General features: G+C 37.1%; 1 protein-coding gene and 1 pseudogene across 3 annotated transcripts; one reads left to right on the top strand and one right to left on the bottom strand.

Annotated features, from left to right (window-relative positions):
- The first annotated feature begins 1,335 nt into the window (after positions 1-1,335).
- On the top strand, positions 1,336-10,112 carry LOC127435582 (proteasome subunit alpha type-4). 3 transcript variants are annotated; one of them, XM_051689138.1, is made up of 9 exons: positions 1,336-1,418; positions 2,624-2,649; positions 2,842-2,884; positions 2,996-3,158; positions 6,475-6,552; positions 6,987-7,075; positions 7,159-7,289; positions 9,369-9,492; positions 9,835-10,112. In XM_051689138.1, the coding sequence occupies exons 2-9, from the start codon at positions 2,647-2,649 to the stop codon at positions 9,987-9,989; spliced, it is 786 nt and encodes a 261-aa protein (XP_051545098.1). In that variant the 5' UTR covers positions 1,336-1,418; positions 2,624-2,646; the 3' UTR covers positions 9,990-10,112. The 3 variants fall into 3 exon arrangements, with proteins under 3 accessions (XP_051545098.1, XP_051545099.1, XP_051545100.1); XM_051689139.1 differs by lacking the exon at positions 1,336-1,418 and adding an exon at positions 1,529-1,581; XM_051689140.1 differs by lacking the exon at positions 1,336-1,418 and adding an exon at positions 1,599-1,712.
- A 2,174-nt stretch (positions 10,113-12,286) lies between these two features.
- LOC127435583 (ornithine decarboxylase antizyme 2-like) lies at positions 12,287-24,524 on the bottom strand (annotated as a pseudogene).
- Between the last annotated feature and the right edge of the window lie 1,595 nt (positions 24,525-26,119).

The following is a 26,119-nucleotide window of genomic DNA, read 5'->3' as shown; positions in this document are numbered from 1 at the left end:
GTAGAGCTATAAATGAGACATAGCTCATTATAGTTGCTTAAAATGTGATAGAACGTACTGCTTTCTCTGTGAACACAATCATTTATCTTAGAGAGACTGAGGGAGATATTAACTGTTTGCATATTCTTTAATATATCTCCGGATATATCTTCCATTAAAATATTTAAATATATAGGAATACAGCTTAACACATGCAAAATATCTGACAGCAAATAAAAAAATGGTGGATTGTGTTTTTAAAGAAAAAGACAAATAAAATGGTTTCAGTAATATTTAAAGGAATATTTCAGGTTCAATACATGTTAAGCTTAATCGACAGCATGTGTGGCATAATGTTGATTATGACAAAAAAAGTTTTTACTCGTCCCTACTTAAAAAAAAAAAAAAAAAAAATCAAACATCGGGGTTTTAGTAAGGCATTTACAATGGAAGTGAATGGGGCCAATTTGTAAACATTGTTTCAAAAGTATAGCCACAAGACGTAAACAATATGCGTGTTAAAATAGTTCTAGTGTGATAAAATCAATTACTAACCTTTTCTGTGTAAAGTTATATCCAATTTTCCTACTTTGTTGCCATGACGACATAACGCTTTAAACACAAAAACCCTAAAATGACCATAAAAACAACGATTTAAACAACTTTACAGCTCAAATAATACATAAGTTTGAACAGAAAAATGAATGTAAATGGTTTTATAAAATTATAAGCTTTACATTTCTGACTTTAAAAGCTTTCAAAAATTGGCCCCATTCACTTCCATTGTAAGTGGCTCACTCTAACCTCGATTTTTTTTTTTTTTTTTAAGAAAAGGAGGGACAAGTCTAAATTAATTTTTGTGGTAATCAACATTATGCCACAAAATCTGTCTGTTGAGCTTAACTTGCATTGAACCCGGAATATTCCTTTAATTCATGGCTGCTGTTGGTCTTCCCGTGCGCTAGGCGCTGGAGAACTGACCTACGATTTATTTCCGAATGGCGTAGAAGACCATATTCTGTCCATCTCGCCCACTCTCTTCAGCACACAACATCCGGAAGCGGGCAAAAGTAAGTATGAATAAGTGAAATCCCATAAAGCTCAGTGTTAATATTGTAATTTTCCGTCATTACAAGGCAAAAAACTTCATAAAATCATAACCTACTAACATTCCAAAGTACATTTATTCAACGCAAATGTTTCATTAAAGGGTAGTTCTTTAATTGTTTTGTAATGATATCGAAATTAAAACTAAGCTGCTAGCACAACATCGAATTTAGACAGAAGCGTCTGAAGGGAGCCAATCAGAGAGCTTCATTTAACACACGTGACAATAGCTAGGGTGAATGCAGAGTGGACGCACTTCCCGCTGCAGTGAGATTCTTGAGTGGCGTCGCGAGCCTGCAACAGTGACCAGGCAGCTCGAGCAAAGGTTTTAGGTATGAAAATAACATTATTTTACTATATTTTGAATTACTGCGTTGTGTTCGTAATATACCTAAGCATACCCAGCATAGGTAAACGACTAAGCCGCTCTGAGATCATCTAGGTGAAGGATACGTTAAAGACAGCGTAAAGTTGCTGCTTCATGCTGTTCTGCAGGTGCTAATGCTGAAGCTAAAACACATTCAATCTGGAGAAACTGAAAGCAGCTTTAACCCATGTGCGACCTTCGGGACATTTTTGTCTTTTTCATTTTTGTGTTAATGCCAACGGCATACATTTTGCCAAAGGTGTGTATTTTGGGGGGAATTGTAATATTTCAACCTCAGTTCCTATAATACATCTATAATACACTGTGTACACAAAATAGTTACACTCAGGACCTTCAGGACAAAAATGTCCCCATTGAAACCCATTAAAACTGCAATATTTGATCCCAGTGCCAAATAAGCATAGAATCATGAATTCTATGATATTATGTTTTCATTCCGGAGCCCTGGCTTCAAAATGTACATTTTTAATATTTTCCATCAGATGGCGCCATTTTTCTCATGTTTAGCCTATGGAGCAAATACATGCTTTTCCCCTATTTTCTGTTTGCTGTATTATAGAGCACTGCAGGCCAATTGAATAAATGATGCAGCTAAAATTGTGTGGGTGTGTTGGTATGGATGTCAGAGTGTGTTTTGTGTGTGTGTATTGAGAAGTGTGTGTGAGTGAAAAACAGCAGTGGCATTATGTAAACAAACTGGCATTTAAAAGGTTAAAATCCTGAAAATGAATGACTATTTGGTAGTTATGATCAAGACTGATGTTGGTTAAAAAATTAACTCACTGAAAGTGGAAAATAATATTAATATATACTATTTTTATGGCAGTTTTTTGACACGGACATTATTGTCCTCTAAGGACCTCTGAGCAACTTTTTTTAAATTGATGCATAAGGGTTAAAACTCACATTTATACGTCATATTCTCATATGATTTCTAATAATAAAATATAGTGTGTTTGGCTGAGAACTGGAGGTGTGTTTTTAAGAATTTCTTTAATGTTAGGCTGCTTTCTGTTTCAATTTGTAGCTGCTTTGTGGATGTTTTAGATTCTGACAGCAGCACAAACTAATCAAATAAATTATTATTATGAAGATTGTATGCATGGGAAGGTTCTTTAATCAATGATGCATGTTTTCTCTTGTTTACAGGAGTAATTTAATCAGAGGACACTATGGTGAGTCTTACAGTTATTGGTCCATTTTAATCAACTGTTGTAAAGGCCCATCTTAATGTCCTTTAAACTTATAATATTAGTCAAGGTTCTTTGCACCAAAACAGTTGTTGTTAAATTTTACAAGACCATTTTCCACTCTCTCTTTGACCCTTATAATTAAAAAGGCTGTGTTTTTGTGTGTTTTATTTTTAGTCTCGGAGGTATGACTCTAGAACGACAATCTTCTCTCCTGAGGGTGAGTCCATTTTTATCCACTGTTTTTAAGTTTTTTATTATTATTTGGAATGTTGACTTCATGTCTTCTGTACCCTAATCGGGGTTTCATTGTGTGTTTTGTTGTTTGCAGGGCGTCTGTATCAGGTAGAATATGCCATGGAGGCCATCGGTCACGCTGGCACCTGCTTGGGCATTCTGGCAAATGATGGCGTGTTGCTGGCAGCCGAGAGGAGAAACATTCATAAACTGCTGGATGAGGTTTTCTTCTCTGAGAAGATTTACAAACTCAATGAGTGAGTTGTGGTTTTCACATCTGATTCAAAGCTTCAGGCTGGGCACTGTTTACATTAAAGGAATATTCCGGGTTCAATACAAGTTAAGCTCAATCGACAGCATTTGTGGCAAAATATCGATTACCACAAAAAAATTATTTCGACTCATCCCTCCTTTTCTTAAAAAAAACACAAAAAAAACCAAGCAAAAATCTGTTACAGTGTGACACTTAAATTGCATTCAGAAAGTATTCAGACCCCTTCATTTTTTTCACATTTTGTAATGTTGCAGCCTTATGCTAAAATGCTTTAAATATTTATTTTTTCACATCAATCTAGACTCCATACCCTATAATGACAAAGCAAAAACCAGATTTTTGATAACTTTGCAGATTTATTAAAAAGAAAAAACTGAAATATCACATTGACATAAGTATTCAGACCCTTAACTCAGTACTTAGTTGAAGCACCTTTGGCAGCGATTACAGCCTCAAGTCTTTTTGAGTATGATGCGACAAGCTTTGCACACCTGGATTTGGGGATTTTCTGCCATTCTTCTCTGCAGATCCTCTCAAGCTCTGTCAGGTTTGATGGGAACCGTCTGTGGACAGCCATTTTCAGGTCTCTCCAGAGATGTTCGATTGGGTTCAAGTCCAGGCTCTGGCTGGGCCACTCAAGGACATTCACAGAGTTGTCCCTAAGCCACACTTGCGTTATCTTGGCTGTGTGCTTAGGGTTATAGTCCTGTTGGAAGGTGAACCTTCGGCCCAGTCTGAGGTCCTGAGTGCTCTGGGCCAGGTTTGCATTAAGGATATCTCTGTATTATGCTGCATTCAGCTTTCCTTCAACCCTGACCAGTCCCCCAGTCCCTGCCGCTGAAAAACACCCCCACAGCATGATGCTACCACCACCATACTTCACCGTTGGGATGGTATTGCGCAGGTGATGAACAGTGCCTGTTTTCCTCCAGACATGACGCTTGGAATTGAAGCCAAACAGTTCAATCTTTGTTTCATCAGACCAGAAAATCTTGTTTCTCACAGTATGAGAGTCCTTTAGGTGCATTTTTGCTTTCTTGCACTAAGGAGAGGCTTCCTTCTGGCCACTCTGCTATAAAGCCCAGATCGGTGGAGCGTTGCAGTGATGATTGTCCTTCTGCAAGTTTCTTCCATTTCCACACATGATCTCTGGAGCTCAACCAGAGTGACCATGGGGTTCTTGGTCACCTCTCTTACCAAGGCCCTTCTCCCCTGATTGCTCAGTTTGGCCAGGTGGCCAGCTCTAGGAAGAGTCCTGGTTGTTCCAAACTTCTTCCAGTTAAGAATTATGGAGGTCACTGTGCTCTTAGGAACCTTCAGTGCAGCCAAATGTTTTTTGTAACCTTCCCCAGATCTGTGCCTTGACACAATCCTGTCTCTGAGCTCTGCAGGCAGTTCCTTTGACCTCATGGTTTGGTTTTTGATCTGATATGTATTTTCAGATGTGAGACCTTATATAGACAGGTGTGTGCCTTTCCAAATCATGTCCAATCAATTGAATTTGCCACAGGTGGACTCCATTCAAAATGTAGAAACATCTCAAAGATGATTCAGAGAAATGGGATGCACCTGAGCTAAATTTCAAGTGTCATAGCAAAGGGTCTGAATACTTATGTCAATGTGATATTTCAGTTTTTCTTTTTAATAAATTTGCAAAGTTATCAAAAATCTGGTTTTTGCTTTGTCATTATGGGGTATGGAGTGTAGACTGATGTGAAAAAAACTAAAATGTAGGGGTCTGAATACTTTCTGAATGCACTGTATAATGGAAGTGAATGGGGCCAATCCAATATTAATCTTTTGGTAGACTGTGGCTGTCTGCTTTCCTACAGCAATCGTGAAGCTGCGTTTTATGATTTGCGTCAGGGCGTCAACTCCAGCGTCAATCTGCATTTTAAACTCCACATGAAAAGCATCTCATTCTGCGTTTTGCTGATAGTTAAGACTTGGCGACTTTTCAGTGGTAATAGAAATGTGACTTGCATAGGCTGAAAAATGCTTAATTTCTATCACAAGTCCCATCTTGGCTTGTTTTGTTCATCAAAAAACGTCAAGAGGTCCTTTCTCCATCATTTTATCATGGAAGCGCTGTTGTGTGTGCAGAGTTTCTTTTATTTACTGAGATAACAACTGCCGCGGCTCTATCGTAGGAGAGAGTGTAATGGTCATCTAGCATGTTGTGACAGTACCACCCAAAGAATGTCTATGGGACTGCCGTGTTATGCTATTTTATGCTAAGCTTGTAGGCTCGCCTTGACAAAAGGGCTCTGGTGTGTGTGTGTTGTGAAGTGTGCGTCAGTGTAATGACTCCTGGCAGACACATTGCAAAGTTTCTGCCCTTCAAACCAGTGTTTATGTTGGTTTGTGCTGTATTAACGGTAAGTGCGTTAATCATGATTAAGAAAAATGTACGCTTTAAACTTAATTAATTGCATGTGTAAATGTGTTAATTCTGACAGATCTAATTTCAACATGACATATTTAATTTTAGTAAATATTTCTGACTAATGGCATATAATTTTAGTCAACAAAAATAAAATTTTAGTTGACGATAGTGAGCAAAATGCCAAAAGCATGTCAAACTGTAACATATCAAACTTTAACCAAATATTCACATATTTAAAAAAGTATAAACCTCTTAAAATGTTTAAACATATTAAAGATTCAAATGTTTCATATGATTAAACAACATGAGAACTATCCTGAAAACCTAAGCTCCTGATATAATAATGCATACTTTATAAAGAATATACTGATGTTTTAGCTATTTAGAAGCTTCTCTGTTGTGAATTCCTCACGTTTAGACAGTTTACTAAATTGCATCACGTGCAAAGCATTAAAGGAAACTGCGTTTTCACAAGTTATGCATTCTGACTTAATTTAGTTCAAGTTCACCTGTTCATTTGCTTCATTGTCTGCACAGATGTAAGTTTTAATATTACGTTTATGTTGTGGATATAGCTGATTAATATCACTGATTAATATCACATACACCGTATAGGCTGCACTCGATTATTTGAGTCAATTCTTTCTATATTTTTCTTTCTGTGTTAGTGCATTGTTTATATATTGCAATATTTATTCTTGTCTTATTTTCGTCAATGGTATGTTTTGATTATCATCATGATGCATCTTTTCGAAAGACAAGACCCTTCGTCAACAAATTTTTCGTCAGTAATTTCATTGTCAAGTTTTTTAGTTCTGTTAAAGTCTTAAAGTAATATGGAGGATATATAATGTTAATTTCTGTGCTTGAGAAATCTGTATGTGTAAGAGATGTGTTGTATGTGTAAATGCAGAGACATGGCATGCAGCGTAGCAGGAATTACCTCAGACGCCAATGTCCTGACAAACGAACTGAGACTCATCGCACAGAGGTGAGTAAAACCTTATTTGGACACCTTTCAAAAAAGTGTTGTGTTGCTTGCCAGCCAAAATGATTGGCAGGGTCTAAAATTCACTCCTGCCAAGCACTGGGTGCGACTGGAAAATTTGTTGGCGAATACATTTTAGACTTTTGGCCAGTGTCCTGTTAACATTTTTAGTAATTACAGCATAATGCATTGCAATATAGGAACTGTAGTCTGACCATTTACTAATGTTTTTAGCTATTATGCTAAAAGGTTGCTTTTCTTATGTCGTAGCCCCACAACTCCATGTGGTGAAACATTTAAACAGTTATGGCTGGTTGTTTTTTTCCTCCAACTCATTTCCAGCTTTTGTTGCAAATAATATCATATTTTTGTTAAATGATCTGATATTCATTATGCATAGCATAGCCTCAGGATTTAGGACATGTGTGTGTTTGCAGGTATCTCCTGCAGTATCAGGAGCCAATCCCCTGCGAGCAGCTGGTTACTGCACTTTGTGACATCAAACAGGCTTACACACAGTTTGGAGGTACGACTGCAAAATAAAACCACAACTTTACATTAACGCTTTGGGCTGCTGATTGTAAACAGTGTGTTTGTGTGTGTGGTCAGGTAAGAGGCCCTTTGGTGTGTCTCTTCTGTACATGGGGTGGGACAAACATTACGGATTCCAGCTCTATCAGAGTGACCCCAGCGGAAACTACGGAGGCTGGAAGGCCACATGTATCGGCAACAACAGCGCAGTGAGTGAAACGCACATTCAGCAGCATTAGCACAAAAATAAAAAGTATTTAACTTCAGAGACCGAATGAAGACTGTTCTAAATTTCAAGTATGGATATATTGTCATGTTGTCTGCTTCTTTGTTTCTGCTTGTACTTGTGACCAGCTTGAAGTGTTCAACTAGCATTTGGAAGTCCTGTTCATTTAAGGGAATGTTCTGGGTTCAATTTCCACAAAAAATATTTTAGACTCATCCCTCATTTAAAAATAAAAAGAGCAAAAACCAGTTATAGTAAGGCACAATGCTAAAATGCACACTGTTTAAAAAAAAAAAAAAAAAAGCCACAAGATGTAAACTAGGGATGAACTTTTATGATATGAATGATAGGGATGATATGAAGTTTTTTGGCCGATACCAGTATTTTGTCACTTATATTATTTTGTCATCAGATCACTGTTTTGCTCCGAAATTAAACTCTCTAAAAATGTACAAAGAGGTACAAAAGCTTTTTTATTGTTCTAACAATAAATAATTTCCATTGAATGTGGATTGGATCTGTTGAACACATGACAGTTCAACATTTTAAAGAGAGCCACAATGAAAGATAAATAGAAGATAAAAAAGACTGAATAAAATAATATCAAGCATGAAAATTGATGTGAAAAAGGTTGTTTTGTGCTTCTACATTTTTGCACTTTTGGTTTTGCAGTTCAAAACAACAGAACTCACATTTTACATGTATGTACTATATATAATAGAACATCACAAATTCATATTATGTAAATGTTGGGCAATTCCAAATGTCAACCACATCATGGAAAAATATAAAATTTTAACCAAAGGAATAAAACACCCTGTTAAATTCTATCATGGTGTAATGGTTAATGGATATTGCCATCCAGACCGGTAGAGGGCGCCACTTGCTCACACAGTGCTGATGAAGCACTGAAATGCATACTACATTTTAAAGGTGCACTCCGTAATATTTTCCTCATTAAAAAAGTTTAACTCCTAAAGACATGAATTGTAATTTTGCAATATATATGGGGAAATCATGAGCACTCTCATTAAAATGAAGACTCAAGTCATATCAGTAACCTTATAAAAGCTGTTTTATTCTACATGGAGAGGGTCCGCACATGGGGGCTGCCATGTTAGAATCACATGACCAGATGAATACCACTCGCTTAATCTCAGTAACCGTCCTGTTATTTGACACTTTCACTCATTGATTAAATTAATCATGGCTGACTGTGAATAATACATTTCTACAATGGCATCTGAAACGGAAAACTATTGATTTTAAATGATGCTGCATCCAAGCCGCTAGGTGTCAGTGTAAGTCCAAGATGACACAAAGGCAAAAGTTACTGAGGGCACCTTTAAAACACAGCTTTTATTTAGCATTATTCAATAATGTGAGAACAAGAAAAATTTTAATATTAAATGTTTTTAGGAATGCCAACCCTTCTACATTTTTTGACTATCATTATTAGTTTTTACAAAGTGTGTTGATATTATAAATAAACCATCAGTTTTTTATATTGCCATTTTCATACTTATAACCGATATGCTGATGGTTTTAATTTGGTCAATAACTGGCTGATAAATATCGGCGGCCAATACATCGGTGCATCCCTAATGTAAACGTTAGATGTGTAATTAAACATTATATATAAAGTTATACGCAATATTACAACTGGATTCCTTGAAGTCATCATTCAAAAGTGTTCCTAGAAGTCCTTCTCTTTCCTTTTCTAGTGAAATAAATATTATACCAAATAATGTTAACTGTTTAATCATGTCCACAGTATTACTCTGTTTTCTCTCACAGTTAAATGATTTCTGAATTCATTGTGAATCAGTTCAAGCTTATTTAAAAGAACAATTCACTCTCAGATTTGACACCACCATGTCCAACTACTAGTGTACTGTAGTAATATCATAATATGGCTTGTAGATGGTGCTAAACATGCTTCTGTAATTGCCTGTTGGTCAATCCTGAACCCTTTTATTCTGTGAAAATGTGTGGTGAAAAAGTGAGATTTTCTCAGAACACTCACAAACTCAGAGATTTAAGGTGTGTGTGTGTGTTATAGGCGGCTGTGTCGATGCTAAAGCAGGACTATAAAGAGGGAGAGATGACACTATCAGCTGCCCTCGCTCTTGCTGTCAAAGTGCTAAACAAGACTATGGACGTCAGCAAGCTCTCAGCAGAGAAAGGTGTGTGTGTGTGTGTATGTGTGAGGGAGATGGAATAAATGTTTTAGCGTGCAGACGAGGCTTGTGGATGGAGACAGTCTGGTGTAGAGCGAAGTTCTTCATTATGAATGATCATGACACCATACAGACCCATCTGAGCTCTCAACCTAATGCAGCTGCTCACACACTGCACAGAACAGTTAAAACAACACTCAACTTCAGTAAAGGAAAAAAAAAAAAACTACTGTAGAGTTAAAACTGTCCTTTTAAAAATTGTGCTTCAGCCATTCTAAACTGAACCAAGTTTCAGTTTTCCATTTTAAGATCGAATCATGATTATCTTCTTTGTGTCCATCTGTGCAGTCGAGATCGCCACACTGACACGAGAGAATGGCAAGACTAGAATCAAAGTCCTCAAGCAGAAGGAAGTTGAAGAACTGATCAAGAAACACGAAGCAGAAGAGGCCAAAGCAGAGAAGGACAAAAAGGACAAGGAACAGAAGGAGAAAGACAAATAAAATAAAACCTTGCACTTGTTTTCTATTAAAAGGCGAAACCCTGCTGGGATTTGTTGAGAAATTCATATTGCTTTGTCTGTCAATCTGTCATTTTCTTTATTAAATACAAAACGAAAAGATAAATGCATTGGTCTGGGTTTTTTCTGATAATGTTGTGCAAGGTCGTGAGGAAGTTGTAGAAGGTTTCTCACTTAACTTCAACCAACAGCTGGTGTTAAATGTTGAATAATAAATTAAATGTAAAAGTGTTCTTCTGGAAATCTCTGCAGCCAATGTGCATATTGTGTAACCCACAACTTTCAGGATGGTGTGGGCTGTTAGTTTCTATATGGGTGTATTTTAGGGTAAGCCAAGAGCAGCTTCCATCCCTACCCAGTTAACCGATACAAAGGTTTACCATGGTAACCATAAGTGTACTGTAAAATAACCATAGTTACTGTAAAACTGTGATTAAAATAGAATATTCTAACAATGTAAAAAGCTATAAGAATCTTTGGGTGTTTCTCAAAGCTGTGAACGCCTTCTTGTTCTTGCATTCAAGTGAAAATCAGTCTTGTCTAACTACCTTGAATGAGCAAACTCAGAAGAGGACATAAAACGCATACATACAAGTTTTGAGATGTGCTGCGATGTGTAGATTCAACAACCTCTAAACTATTTTCTTTTTTATAAGTTGTAATGACGTCAAGTAAGTCCACAAGAATGTAAGAATACAAAAAGAACAAACATTGGGAAATAGCCTTTATCATTTTATTCAATGATATTGGTAGCTCATTCCTCAGTTCTTTGTAGTATCAATAACTGAAGTTACAAAATTCTGGTGGAAGCTATAGTTACACTGTTTTGTAAGATGCTAAAATACCTTCTAGAAAACAATATGTGTGTATAATTTAAAAGTTAGGGGTAGTTAAGGTAAGTTTTAAGTATCAATCAGAGACGACAGACTGATTCCTGTTAAGATTCGCGGGCTTTCTAAAAAGCGCGGGAATATTTCGCGCGTTTCATAAACGCACGCAGATTAAAGGTCTCAGAGGTCAGCCGTGGAACTCAGTTACCCGGCAACTCAGAAACGTTTTTGTGTTACACACAGAGAATTTAGGTCATTTTAATGGAGAAGATTACCGTGATGTAACCTAGCACGGATCGTTAAGCGCATATGACCCGCGGGTCTCTTTGGAAACGACATCTGCTCTTCGTTCAGCCCGTTAACCTGCCCACCTGCCAGTAATGATTTTACAACACAAGTAAGTGGTGTTAGGCACAACGTGAGACACCATAAACATAAAAATAGCAGTTTTGTGGCTTGCAGTATGCCTATTAGACATCTATATGCAAGTATACCCCTAAAAGTTAACAAATGTATGAAAATAAAAATAACATTTTATCATTATGTAGATTTTCTCTCAAAATCAGCGCAGAAAAAGGCAATTAACCACAGTGAGGACCAACAACATAAGCACATTATTTATAATTTATAAAATGAGTAGACCTATAAGGTCTGTGGTTAACATTGCTTGAAGATGCTTTTGTTTGATAACATAAATTACAGTCAATCCTCTAATGTGAATTTTATTAAGTTGCTAATAAGGACTACAAATACCACAATGATGTGAGTTTATACAATTAATGAAGTGGACAAGAATTGTAGTCCTTATTTAGCAACTTAGGAAAAACACATAGCAGGTTCAAAATTCATGTTTAAGGCAGGGGTTTTCAAACGTTTTGATGCTAAGAACCCACAAATAGGATGAACTGTTTGCAAGGATTTTTTAATAAATACAAACTTTTGTTATTTCTTTTCATCCAAATGATGTTGCTCTATCAATATTACATAAAAATGTGTGTATATATATATATATATATATATATATAATCTTGAAACACTTTGGAACCAGAAAAAAAAGCACATTTTCCTTAAGAGGTGCCTTAGCCCGTTGTACCCTATTATAAATACAATATATAGTTTGCAAAATTTAATTATTGGATTTTAAAATGTCATTGTACTGAACCTTAAAACAAACAAACAAACAAAAAACATTCAAATGTTATCTGTGAACCACAGAAATTATTGTACTCGAAAACCGCTAACTCATCGGAAATTCATGAGGGAACCAGTGATGATGAATTAGCCTTCATGGTTGGCCTAAAAATGGACTAAACAGCTCTATATTGTATTATTTGTGATATTTCAGATTTCTCAGTCCATTTCTGATGAGGAAGTCCTTGTTGCATGGTGGAATTCAGCGGGAATACTCTAATTCAATTTCATTTGGGGGACAAAAAAAACAGGCAAATCATCAAGTTTTGGTTTTTCATGTTTTATTTGGACATAAGGAAAACATTTAAGGTACACAAGTGTATGTAGATTGTCATTAAATGATAATATCTGATATAATCTAAATTCTACACTACAAAAAAATCCATCAATCAACCAATATAGACAAAATAAAATCAATTGATCAAGATAAAAATAAACTTTAATTGGATGAACAAACAGCCCACGAGGAAAGGTAAGATTTATTTACACATGCAAAACCTAAAGGCCACCCTGCTAGCCATCCAGAACTGGATTGGATGTAAAGATTGCACCTAATTTCCACAGAGATGACCAATAATCAAAGAAACAGAGGCTTTTGCTCATGGGAATGTTTTTGCATGTTATACCTGACTACGCCAGGACCAAGGCTGCTACGGTAGATTTAGCAGTGTTATCTGAATGAAACGTGAGGCGTTAGCTTTGAATGGAGACCATTATCTTTGGCAAGTGTGTCAAGTTCACTAAACACCGCAAGACATCTCAACGGCTCAAAGTACATCTCTCTGTAATGGATGTACAATGCATTGTGAGCTAAATTGCTTGTGTTTTCCTAAAGTGCTTGTGTTAAAGCCCTCAACGGACAAGGGTGGGGTTGGTTCATGTTTCCTTTTGGTTTGGTTTAAGATGGTTAAGACAAAAGGTGAGAAACATGAAGATGGACGTCGGTAAGACTCGTACTGAAGACCTCTGCTCCATGCATTTGCCCAGGAAAAGACCAGGGCGTTTGGGATTTTTTAATAACATGTAAAAGACATGAGGGAAAATATTACCTTAAATGAATAATTTTTTATCAAAAACATGACCATGCATCTAAAAGTTTGTACGTCTTGTGCCTGACTTCTCATTTTGAAGCAATAAAAGCAACAGACCTGAATGGACAACTTCTACTCAAAGGATTCATATCACAAGCAAACTTCAAACCCAATCTGAGAAAAACCTAAACTAAACTTAAACTAATACTCAAGTGCCTTGTTGGGGTCTGGAATGATGCACTGTTCTAATGAACTGAAGCTCTTTCGTCGAATGCTGCGTTCCATTCAAAGTCAGATGTGGGATATTCCTACTTGATGTCTCTGATTCCGAACAATAAAAATATTCCATTGCCTGACGCTCAGAAGATGACATGCAAAGAAACAAAATGGCATTGTTCACTACCGATAGCTTTGCAAGTGTTTGACTGTCAACAAACAAGTCTCCTGGCACAAACTGCGAAGGACAAATGATGCTATGCAATGCTAGCATTTGTTTTGCAGGTGTACAATTATCAACAGAGACGATAATTTACTGTTTACCATTATATGTAATTTAGGAACTTTGACGCATTGATGCACTTATTTGCGTAAAATTAAATATTTATCATCAACCGTGTAGATTTTCCTGGTTGCCACCACGTTCGTGCGACGTTATAGACCCACATCGCAGCAAAAATCAGAATTCGAGATTTCCGCACAATTTTCCAATAGGGCTGAAACAATTAGTCAACATTATCGACAATGTTGACAATAAAAAATTGTCGACAAAAATTTTAGTTGTCGAATAGTCGTTTGATCTCATTTAACTTAACTTGAGATCGCATTAAACTCTAATGAGGGCGTGTGAGAGGAGCACCAACAGCAGCTGGTGTCTGTTTGAGGATAGGAAGAAAACACAGCTCACAGTCCAGACTTTCCAAACAGATTATCTAAAATTCCTTAAAACAACATAATTTACCTAAGAAGCAACATATTACATAACAACATATAAGATATGATTTCAGAGAATATATCTTGAATATAACAAGTTAAATAATACACTTTTATACAAAATACACTTATTCAAGATACATTTTCTGAAAGCAATTCTTCATATCTTATATGTTGCTTCTCAAGTAAATGTATCTGGTTTTAAGGATTTTTAGATATTTTTAAATGGAAAACAAGACAAAAACACGATAAATAGAATTGTTTACCATTCTAGAATTTTTTTTACTGAGTTAAACTTAATAAAAAGTTTTTTTTTTTCTTTAATTCAGTGAATGTCATTTAGAGGTATTTTTAAAATATGATTTTATCCTCTTTATTGTTAGTAAGCACATTTAATACAAAATTTTAAGTCAAGGCACAAGCTGAATAGTCAATTAATCATTGCAATAATCGCCCGAATAGTCGAATAATCATTCTAATAATCATTAGATTAGTCGATTATCAAAATAATAGTTTGTTGCAGCCTTATTTTCCAAGTTGGATGTCTGACTACACCACTTTTCCAAGTAGGAAGTCGGAAATTCTGACTTTCTGAGGCCACATCCAAACTAATTTTTTCGATTTCCCAACATCATCGTTTTCAAAAGTATGTGGTAATGGAGAAAGTTTTTGAAACACTCCATTTTCAGTGGAGGAAAACGCTGTTTCAGTGTGTATGAGAGGCGTAAGCATAGTGAAATCAATGTTTTCAAACAAACCATATAAGTGTGAACATGGCCTGAAATTAATGGAACAGAGCAAAAATCCTAATGAATATTCAAAGGCTCAGTTAGAGGGCTAATTGTGCTAAATATGAGCAAGGTGAATCAAAGCATCTTAGTTGCTAAGAGCTGAGAACTAAGCAACTTCCTTCCTCTGAGCATGCTGAATGATTAACTAGTGATATTTATTGCTGAGACTTGGAAAAAAAAAAAAAAGCAAAACCAGTACAGACTGGAATCAAGTCAAACTGGAATAAAATAATAAATTCATGTTTCACCACCACCACCCGAAAGCAAAACCTTAACAAGAAAACAGTTCACAATCAATTAAAAATACATTCCCTTCTGTAATAATACTCTTATTACCATTTCTGCAATCTATATTGTGTTCTGAGTGTCATACATAGAGTATACGAGCGTATAGACAGTTGGATATATGATGTGAATTAACAGAAAGGATATGCTAGATTTCTACTTTAGCACCAACCCACCTCTTGCTGATAGAACAACCAATCAGAACTGATCGGTGGGATAATAATAGAAACTGAACCAATCAGAGTGTTAGTCGGCCCAGCTATGACCCTCCCTCGTGTCTTAGCCCCTGGCTTAAGTTCACTTTGATGCAAAGGTATTGAGAGGGGGGCAGGTCACAGAGAAGGTGAGGAGGAGGGGTGGGGGGCATTTAGAGAGGGTGATGATGGTCACTCTTCATCAGAACTGCTGCTGTCCATGGAATAAACCATAAAGAGAAGATCGGGCCGGGCTGGCACCAGCGGGTGACCCGGTTTGACGACTTCAAAACCCATGTAGTGGAAGGTCTTCATGATGGACACTGCCATAACAAGCAGAGAGAATGACAGTTCATCAGTTACGGACAGGTGAAACAAAGCCAAAACAGAATAAATTTTGAGATTAATCATATCATCCAATATAAAGGTGTAGTTCACCAAAAAACTCAAATTCTCCTTTTGTGTTCTGGAAGAAAGCAAGCCATATGGGTTTGAAACAACATAAGGGTGATTAAATGATAACAGAATTTTCATTAGTGGGTGAACTATCTCTTTAAAGGGAAATTTAAATTCTCTCATCATTTACTCACCCTCATGCCATCCCAAATGTGTATTAATTTATTTCTTCTGCAGAACACAAATTAAGATTTTTAGAAGAACAGCTCATCTCACAATGCAAGTGAATGGTGGCCAGAACTTTGAAGGTCCAAAAAGAACACAAAGGCAGCATAAAAGTAATCCAAATGGTTTACTCCATATCTTCAGAAGCGATATGATAGGTGTGGGAGAGAAATAGATCCATATTTAAGTCCTATTTTACTATAAATTATTTTCCCTGCCCAGTAGGAGGCAATATGCAAAAAGAACATGAATCACCAAAAACAGAAGAAGAATGTGAAAGTGTATATTTAGAAAAAAGGACTTAAATACCGATCTGTTTCTCACCCACACCTATCATATCATTTCTGAAGATTAGTTCACCCAAAAAATATAATTCTCTCATGATTGACTCACCTTTAAGCCATCCCAGATGTGTATGTATTTCCTTCTTCAGCAGAACAGAAATGAAGATTTTTATAAGCACATTTCAGCTCTGTTTGGCCATACAATGAAAGTGAATGGGTGCCGTGAGGCTGCTGGCTGTTTAACGGTCTAAAAGTAATATTTAGGCAGCATAAAAGTAATCCACATGACTTCAGTCGATCAATGAATGTCTTCAGAAGCAAATAGATAGGTTTGTGTAAGAAACAAATCGCTAATTAAAATGTTTACTTTAAATCGTTTTGCTTCTGCCCACCACTGTCTTGCTGTTTGAAATGACCTAACTCTTGCATGAAGTTCATTCCTCTGTTGTATACACAGCGCGCACTTCCGACTTCTCACGTGAATGCGCCATTACGCTTACATCATGTGACAGCCCTGTGATGGGTCAACTGGTAGCAGGAAGTGTTTTTTAAAAGCTAATAAAGTTTTAATTATCAATTTATTTTTTACACTATCGATTTGCTTCATAAGACATTCATTGATCGACTGGAGTCATGTGGATTATTTTATGCTGCCTAAATGTGACTTTTGGAGCCAGCCGCATCATGGCACCCTTCACATTCACTGTATGGACAAACAGAGCTGAAATGTGCTTATAAAAATCTTCATTTCGGTTCTGCTGAAGAAGGAAAGACATACACATCTGGGATGGCTTAAAGGTGAGTAAATCATTAAAGAATTTTTGGGTGAACTAATCCTTTAACCACTGGAGTCGCATGGATTACTTTTATGCTGCCTTTATGTGCTTTTAAGACCTTCAAATTTCTGGCCACCATTCACTTGCATTGTATGGACCAACAGAGCTGAAATATATATATATTTTTAAATCTTCATTTGTATTCATCAGAAGAAAGAAAGTCAGACACATCTGGGATGGCATGAGGGTGAGTAAATGATGAGAGAATTTTCATTTTCGGGTGAACTGTCCCTTTAATGTGTGTTTAAATGGACCTTACATCGATCGTCTCTGTTTTTGTAGAACCATAGGAACACATAGCTGACTTTCAACTGCTCCTCTGCAAACTCCAGCACCCTGGTAAAACTGCAGTGTCGAGAGAGAGAGAGAGATGGTGATGCACTGCTGCTTTTACATAATCTGGATCTTATATAATAATGCAGATGTACTAGCCGCAGACTAACTTTAGTCAGGATACACACACACATCGCTGACAATCCACCAGCTGGTTATGAAGGTAAAACAGTCTAAACCTCTGTTCTAATGTCTGCAGTGACCTCCAAGATAACACATGACTGTATCTAAATAAGAAACGACTGGTAGAACTTTTGTCAAGAGCAACTGGATTCGGTTTTCCATCCGCTGCATCTGTCCCAATCTCATACCATTGATAAAGTGTCAAATGGAAAACCAAGTCAAGCTATTTTTAACTAAAATTAAACCAGCCGTTCGTTCTACTAAGACGATTAAAAAAGAACCCTGCCGAGACAGACGTATCTATTCCCACTGTTAATTCAATATAGAGCAATGTAGCCCTACACATGGCATATGTGTGCGTACCCTTCTCTGCTGCCATTATGGAGAGCTCCATTGGGGATTTCCAGGTAGAGTGAGTCGTCTGAAAGAACCGTGTCCCAGAAGGAGAATCGTCGCTCGCTCAGCTGGTACTGGAAGTGCAGGACAGGAGGCGCTCCACTGACCGACCCTGCCTGGGTCACCGTCAACTTTTCGTCCTGGGATGGAATGAGGGAAGAAATAGTGTTTAAAGACCCTGTGAAATCTAAATTGGACTTTTGTGGCTTTTTGTCCATATCTTTTAGCTTTGAACCTAAAACATTTACAGATATACCAGCCTGATCTTGTGAAAACTGATTGTGGCAACATTTTTGTAAAATCACATTATGTGGTTAATTACACTTATCGCAGCAGTTCTGAGGTGAAATGTCCACTAAGTGGCACTTGAAATTTGATGAGGAAAAATCTCTAACTTTTCATTACAGGCTATCTTGGCAAATCTGAGCACAGTTTGAGACCTTGTTGAGATTTCTTCTGTGGAGACACATGTAAGACCACTAAGGTCTTTTGCTTCAGAGAAAAATACCTTTAACCCTCCAAAACAAAGGGAAAAGTACACAATTCATCCCCATTCAGTGTTTACTGAAGCAGTTTGGATTGTACCAATTATGTTATTTGAAATGGGAGAGTAATTTCAGTAATGTAGTCACTATAATCCTGCAGATTTTTTGACTGGGTCTGCCTGACTAATATCAGTCAATTTAAATAAATTAATTTGTTCACTGAAGCCAAAAGTCACTTGCAGCTTTAAAAGATGATCCAAACCCTCTTTAACCTTTTCCAACGGTCACATGTCTGAACACAGACAGTGCTGACATCTATAGTCTCGCACACACATGGTCAATTGCACGTAGAGCTCAAGTGCCTGAAGCCGCTGCTGTGCAAATGTAGGCCAAATGGAAATTCTAGCTGTAAATATGCCTCCGAGCTACGTGACAAAAAAACAAGCTCTCTCTCCACACCCCTCTCGTCCCTCGGGCTGCAGGTTGGTTGTCTGTGTGTTTTTGGAAAAGCCCTAATCTTTACTAAAGCTCTTGGTTAATGTTATTCAGGTATTTATCCCAACGCCACTGTCCATAGGTTAAACCTGCAATAAATTAAAGGAATATTCCAGGTTCAATACAAGTTAAGCTCAATCAACAGCATTTGTGGCATAATACTGATTACCACAAAAAATATTTAGACTTGTCTCTTCTTTTCATTTAAAAAAGCAACAATCTGGGTTACAGTGAGGCACTTACAATGGAAGTAAATGAGGCCAAACTTCTTTGCCATGACGACATGACGCTGTGAACCCTAAAACCTTCAAATGACCGTAAAATGATGATTTAAACAACTTTACAGCTCAAATAATACAAGTTTTAACAGTATAATTTATGTAAGTGCTTTTATAAAATTATAAGCTTCAAATTTCAGCCTTTAAATCTTCCAAAAATTGGCCCCATTAACTTCCATTGTAAGTGCCTCACAGTAACCTTTTTAAGGTGAGACATAATGGAACAGAATGCAAAAAAGTCTGTTGGGTTGGAAGGGATTCGTGCACGTGTTCTCACCTTGTGCAGTACGCTGTGAGGGAGATCCCTGCCTGTCCCCCGCCCACCCGGGATCTTCGCTAGTGGGAGAGGGGCATCAGGAGCACCACAGAGGCCCTGGAGCCTGCTGCCTTGAGCCCAGCACCGCACAACTACAGGCCAGACAGAAAAAGAGAGAGACAGAACATCTCATCATGTCTGCTGAAGAGAACTCTGTATGTTTAAATCACTTCATAAGTTCATAAATGAATACATCTGGAGCTGATCTTTGCATTAAAACATTAATATTAAACACAAAAAATTAAACATAGAGTACAGGACAATGAAATGCTTTAATAAAGACATCAGTCCAATCTGGATTTGCTAGTTTCACTCTGGCTACAGCATCTGAGAATCAAATGCATGCTTGGCACATGGTTGGCAGCTGATAGCAGAGATGCCCGTCTGGTTGTCTGCTTAACTCAAAGCTCTCTCTCTCTCTCTCTCTCTCTCTCTCTCTTCTTTCATTCTTATCAGTAGGGATGCACCGATACCATATTCCTCTCCTGCAGAGAAAACAGCAGCCCTGCACGTGCAGACTATATATATTTATTCATTAAACACAGCCTTTTGCGGTTCACAACGCTATCATATTTCTTCAAGAGACATGCAGGAATCATATGTAGTACTTTAATGGAGTTTTGATGGTTATTTTTTGTAATTTTTGGAGCTTTACGGTAACAACCATGGCTAACACACAGTATCGGATTTGGATCGGGCTCGTCGGACCGATATGGGTTAAAAACGTCAGTATCGGAGCCGATTTTGATCCAGATATAGGATCGGTGCATCCCTACTTATCAGACACCTTGTAATGTTTTCTGCAATACTGTTTTCACATTTACACAGAGTCCTCTGATTAGACATGTGCCAATGCTTGAGACAGTCAGTTTGAGTAAAGCATGAACACATTTTTTACTAATGTGAAGCTAAATTAATCTGAAAATATTTCTTCCCACCATTTTTTTTTCTTAATCTTTTTAGGAGACCAATATTCAGGTTTATGGAAAGACAACACTGATTTGTCTGAGATAACAGACTCAAACAGTTCGCACAGATCATAAACAAGCACATGATGTGAAAACAAGTCTCTAAATAGCAGCCTGGCTGAAAACGTTTCACATCCCAAAGGGCTTGAGTTACAGCACTGGCTTTTAGAAATGGTAATAACAGACATTTATGTCCTCATGTCACGCTGGGAGATCTTTCACTCAAAGAAGGCAGGACACACATTGATACTAAAACATCACCCATTTATGCAGTCTTGCAATATTCATGTTTCTAAAAAGCTCTGTTTAGAACTTTTATACAAAAATGGAACTAAACTAATCTATAGTCAATTTAGGCTAATCTATACATAAATTAGGTTTTACTTTATCGGGGTAAGATCATAAACAGTTTAACCCTTAAATGCATGGGAATTTCACCAAACACTCTTTTTCAAGACAATTAGAAATAATTTAATAAAATATATGTTGATATATTTGATGTTTTATATTTCATATATCAAAGAGATAATGCAACAAATCAGGACACCTACTTATTCATGCGATTATCTAATCAGCCAATTGTGTAGCTGCATTGAAATGCATAAAATCAGGCAGATACGGGTCAGGAGCTTCAGTTAATGTTCACATCAACCATCAGAATGGGGGAAAAATGTGATCTCAGTGATTTGGACCGTGGCATGATTGCTGGTGCCAGACGGGCTGGTTTGAGTATTTCTGTAACTGTTGATCTCCTGGTTTTCACACAAAACAGTCTCTAGAATTTATGGTGCCAAAAACAAAAAATATCCAGTGAGCGGCAGTTTTGTAAACGGAAATGCCTTGTTGATGAGAGAGGTCAATGGAGAATGGCCAGACTGTTTCAAGCTGACAGAAAGGCTACAGTAACTCAGATAACCCCTCTGTACAATTGTAGTGAGCAGAAAAGCATCTTAGAATGCACAACATGTCAAACCTTGAGGTAGAAGACCACCATAGTGTTCCTAACAAAGTGCTCAGTGAGTGTATATATTGGCATATTGGTAATAAGCTGATCTGATAGCACAACAATGATATCTCTTACGCCAGTATCAGCTGACACTGGCCTAAACCATTCCTGACATGCTTCTAACATGTTCTGCTGGGCTGATAGAGGCTTGGACTAAATACTAACCACAATAAATGGCTGTTCAAAGCTAGTGTGGTTTGTTTGCAACCCTCATGAGCCAAATTATATAACAAGCAAAGGGGAAAAGGGAGGCTGTCGTGGTTTCACTACCCTAGCAACCGGACAAGTAACCCAGGCAACATAATCTGCATAGTCCGCACATGAAAGCCAAAGACGTCTCCTGTCCCTTTCGGTTACCCTCCTTACTATTTTATAGTAAATGTTTTCATCTTTTGTTCCAAACCAAATGAAAGTGAATGGTGACTGAGGCTAACATTTTGCCTAACGACATGAGGGTAAGTAAACAACGACCTTTTATTTTTAGGTCAACTTTTCCTTTAAGTACAAAGTATCACAGTGCCTGAGCAGATTTTTGTAGACATTTTCTGATCACTTGATTCGTTCTTTTCTCCCCTGGTCCCTATATAGAGCGATGCATGTCTGCAAGTGAAATGTCAGCTTGTTTTGAAAGCCGATACTCTCGCTCTCTTAAATTCAAACACCTCCCTCTCCTGCACCGTCTCTGATTATATACTCTGGACCAGCCAACTTAAAAAAATGAAACAATTCACGACATCACAAGCCTGACAAAAACAGGTCTGTGGATCTTTCTTGGATCTGTTCAGCATGAAGAAAAGTTTCAGATTTGCATCTGTAGCACAAATCGTGTGGGACAAATGACACCAGAGTTTAATACTTAAGGTTAAGGGTTTGTTTACTAACTCTAAATATGAGCAATAGTAATAATGATGTCTGTTTTAGGTAAGAAGAATTGTAAAAAAACAAAATCCGACCCCAAAACAATTCCAAAACTCAGTTTCTGCGAAAAACGTTCCAATTGAAAACAAACACATGGCTGTTGGTGTTATCACCAAAGCCATTCCTAACTCGACTTGACCTCGTGAGCTTAAGGGGCAGCGTGGGGTGACTGTCCGTGTTGGTTTAAAGACTCCAGATCAGGTTAATCTTTAGTGCCGTAATTACTGGCGCTCCAAAAAGTGGCTGAGGATTGACCAGGAAACAGCTGAAACTAAAACAGGATACAGCAAGTCTTTCAGGAAAACAGTTATCATTTGGCTAGAGAGGGGCACGTAGGGTGTCGTCTGACCTTCAACTCACAGTAAACGCGTTTTGGAGACATATGGCAGGTTTGTGTTTTTCACATATCAGACTGCAGCCTCAGCAAGCGAAATGCCTTATCGACAACAAGTCTGACATGTTTCTATTTTGTTGCAGACTCATCTGGATTTTGATTCATTTGCTGCCACATTCTTCCAAAAAAAAAAGAAAAAAAGAAGAAGAGCTGTGCAAGTCTGGCTTCGCGCCAAGTCAAACATCGAAAACACAAACAGAAGGTGAGGTTGAGAAACAGGATGTCGCATGAATGTGAGTGTGGATGGATTTGGGATGTCAACTCATGACCTGCGAGGAAAACATTTTCCCACACACATGGAAAATGCATGGTGCAGTTACGCAAAAATTTAAATTCTGTCATTATTTACTCACCGGTATGACTGTCTTTGTAAGTGGAACACAAAAAGAGATGTTTTTTTCCATTGCATCTTTTTTATCATATAATGAAAGTGAATAGTGACTGAGGCTAACAACTGCTTCCGAACATCTCCTTCTGTATTCCAAAGAAAGTTATACTGTTTAGGAACAACATGAGGGTAAGTAAATGATGACAGAATTTTCTTTCTTTGTATAAACAAAGATGGTGCAGCTAAACAACAATATATCTTATGTAATGTTTTATCTAATGTTCTGTCCCCCATAGTCTTAAATCTGGTGTGGTTTATCAGCTTCTTACCTGGACTTCTGATACTCTTGTGTTCAGACTTGCATAACAAGATGCATGTTGATGGTCTGTGCTGGGTTTTCCAAAATTAAGCATGCAAAATTGCAAAATCCAGATTAGGAAATTGCACACTGGGAAATTAGATAGTTTAGGAAAAACTAATTATCTTTGGGCCAGTAATGATTCGGTCAGCACTGTCCTGTTACCATCTCATGAATCCTAATTGAGTTGATGAGGTTATGGATGAAATATTTATAGCATCAGTTCTCTCTGTCTCTCACACTCATCCTGTCTGCTCATCATTAAATCCGCTTTGATAAGAGTGCGTCTGATCCTTAAGCACAACGAAACACTGACCATTTATTATTTGTACATACAAATCTTTACATGTGTCAGATGTTTGTATGCAAACACCTATGAAGATGATGCTAATTTGTCAATAATTCTTATGGTTTTCAAGACAAATGACAGTAATAACAGTTCATGATAATAATAACAATAAATGTCTTTATGATAACATTATATACTGTATAATAACATGGTAACACTTTACAATAAGGTTCCATAGTTAACAACATTAGTTAGCATGAACTAACAATGAACAATACTTAAGCATATATTTATATTTTAGTTAATGTTAATTTCAACATATAGTAATATATTTTAATATTAGTTAGTTAGTGCACTATAACAATGAACAATTAACTAATATTAACAAATATTAATAAATGATGTATACATTGTTAATTGTTTATTCATGATACCGAATGCATTAACTAATGTTAACAAACATTAAAAATACAAATGCATGGAATATTTTACAAAACATGAATATATCTCGTGCTATATATATGCATTCCAAATTTATAACAAGTAACTACAAGTTACAATTTAAAATTGAAACGATGCCTTTGCATAACTGTATTACATGTAAACAATATTAAAACAAAAAACATTATTTAATAGAGTGGCTTCTCACCTCTCCTCTGTGTTGCACATGTTTTCCTCGTAGACTGCCTTACTCTAATGACCCGAACAGTGACTGTTGAGCAGAAAGTCCACGGATAAATTCACCATATAGTCAATAAATCTCAGTGTTATGGTATTACTCGATGCGTTCCTCGCTGTGCGCCTTGCACTCTGACAGCTCGCTGGATCTGCGCGGTGACGTTGAGGAGCCGTTTCTGAATATTAATTAAGCTGCGAGACGCTCGCCAATCGAACGTTGCGTGGCCTAATTAATATTAATCACCAGGTCACTACGTCAGCGCGCACGGTAAAAGAGTTCTGCGAAGCGGAGCGCAGGAGAAAACCTCAAAACAAAGAAGCAACAGTGGGGCTATTTATTAATTTCTCTGTTTTTAAACGTTGATGAGTGCATAATATTGAATTATATTCAAGTTTAAGCATAAATATTCTTTAATTTACGGTATTCGGAAGCATGTTGAAATTTGCTTATGGAAGTGTGTTGTTTTTGCTGCACTGAGTGTTTATGGGAAATGTAGTTTTATATATTGCAACTTTCAAAAGAATTTCTGATTCACCAAATGTACATATAATCGAAATATAAACGCAAATATAAACGCAAACGTAAACTGAACACACTGCTCCCCACAACATAAAATTAATCTTTTATTCTCAAATATCGTGTTATACCATATGATCTAATTCTTAGAAATGAAATTAACTAGCAAAAAAAAAATAAAAAAAAAAATAAAAATAAATAAAAAATGCTGAAAATACTCTTATAATTGCATTTTTTATTTTGTAAGGCATTCCGCAGATAAAAGAACTTTGGGGAATGGTGTGGACAGAACTTATGTAAGAACTGATAATGGAAACGACCCTGTGCCAAGGAATTAAAGGATTAGGAACCAGACACCAGGCGATGTGATCCAGATACATCGGTGAGTGAAGATCAGTCTCAGTGAGTGAAGTGTATGACCTCCAGGGAGAACCCACACAGCCCAGAGTGCTTTGGCTTTGACTCTGCAAGGCACTGGGGTTGAATTTCCAGTAGTAATGGAACCTCAAAGAGGTGTGGGTTCTACATTAGAATGACATTGGTTCGAAACAGGGTAGGGGATCATTATCAAGTTGAAATCTGGGTTCTGACCCCATGAAATGACTTGACAAGCATAGTTTTCTTTCCTTTGTTGATGTATTTCCAATTAAAACTTGTTGAATTTTTAGGTTAGGAATACCCGAGTTAAAATTTCCCACTTCTGACCTCAATATGCTCCTGTCAATCACATGTCACGGTCAAATGTACACACCACAAGATCACGCCATGACTCAACTAGAACATTTAGTGTTCTCATGCCAATTTTGGGGGGGACATAAAATTAATGTACACGAAATGCTTGCGTATGTTCATACAGTTCGTGCCGTGAAAATACAAAAAAAATAGTTTTTACGCTTCACAAAACCCAGCTCCGCGTTATACTCGTTGGTCGACGCCATCTTGGAAATTACATAAAAATGACACTGTTCACTGAGGACTTCTCAATTGGGATGTCCAACATCAAGCAGCGTTAGTAGGAGGTGGAAAATGAGTTTTAAGTTGTCTGAATCGCACCATTAGCTTACATAACAGTCTGTCAAAATCATGATTGGCTAATAGGTTGTAGTTGGTGTTTGAGGAAGGGACTTTCTCATTCTAGAGAGTATTTTATAGGACAAAAATATAAACATGCCCATGAGTGAAAGATGAGTCATTTTTTGGTCCGTTTTCTCAGAAAAAAAAGACTGTAAACTGTTAAA

This window comes from Myxocyprinus asiaticus, chromosome 46 (genome assembly GCF_019703515.2).
Source record: "Myxocyprinus asiaticus isolate MX2 ecotype Aquarium Trade chromosome 46, UBuf_Myxa_2, whole genome shotgun sequence".
Lineage (NCBI taxonomy): Eukaryota > Metazoa > Chordata > Actinopteri > Cypriniformes > Catostomidae > Myxocyprinus > Myxocyprinus asiaticus.
This window is presented reverse-complemented; position numbering and strand designations above follow the sequence as displayed.

Bases quoted from the DNA above. Each gene is read 5' to 3' on its own strand.
- LOC127435582 (XM_051689138.1), top strand. The intron at 6,553-6,986 runs GTGAGTAAAACC...GTGTGTTTGCAG, and splicing joins CTGAGACTCATCGCACAGAG to GTATCTCCTGCAGTATCAGG. The intron at 9,493-9,834 runs GTGTGTGTGTGT...CCATCTGTGCAG, and splicing joins CAAGCTCTCAGCAGAGAAAG to TCGAGATCGCCACACTGACA.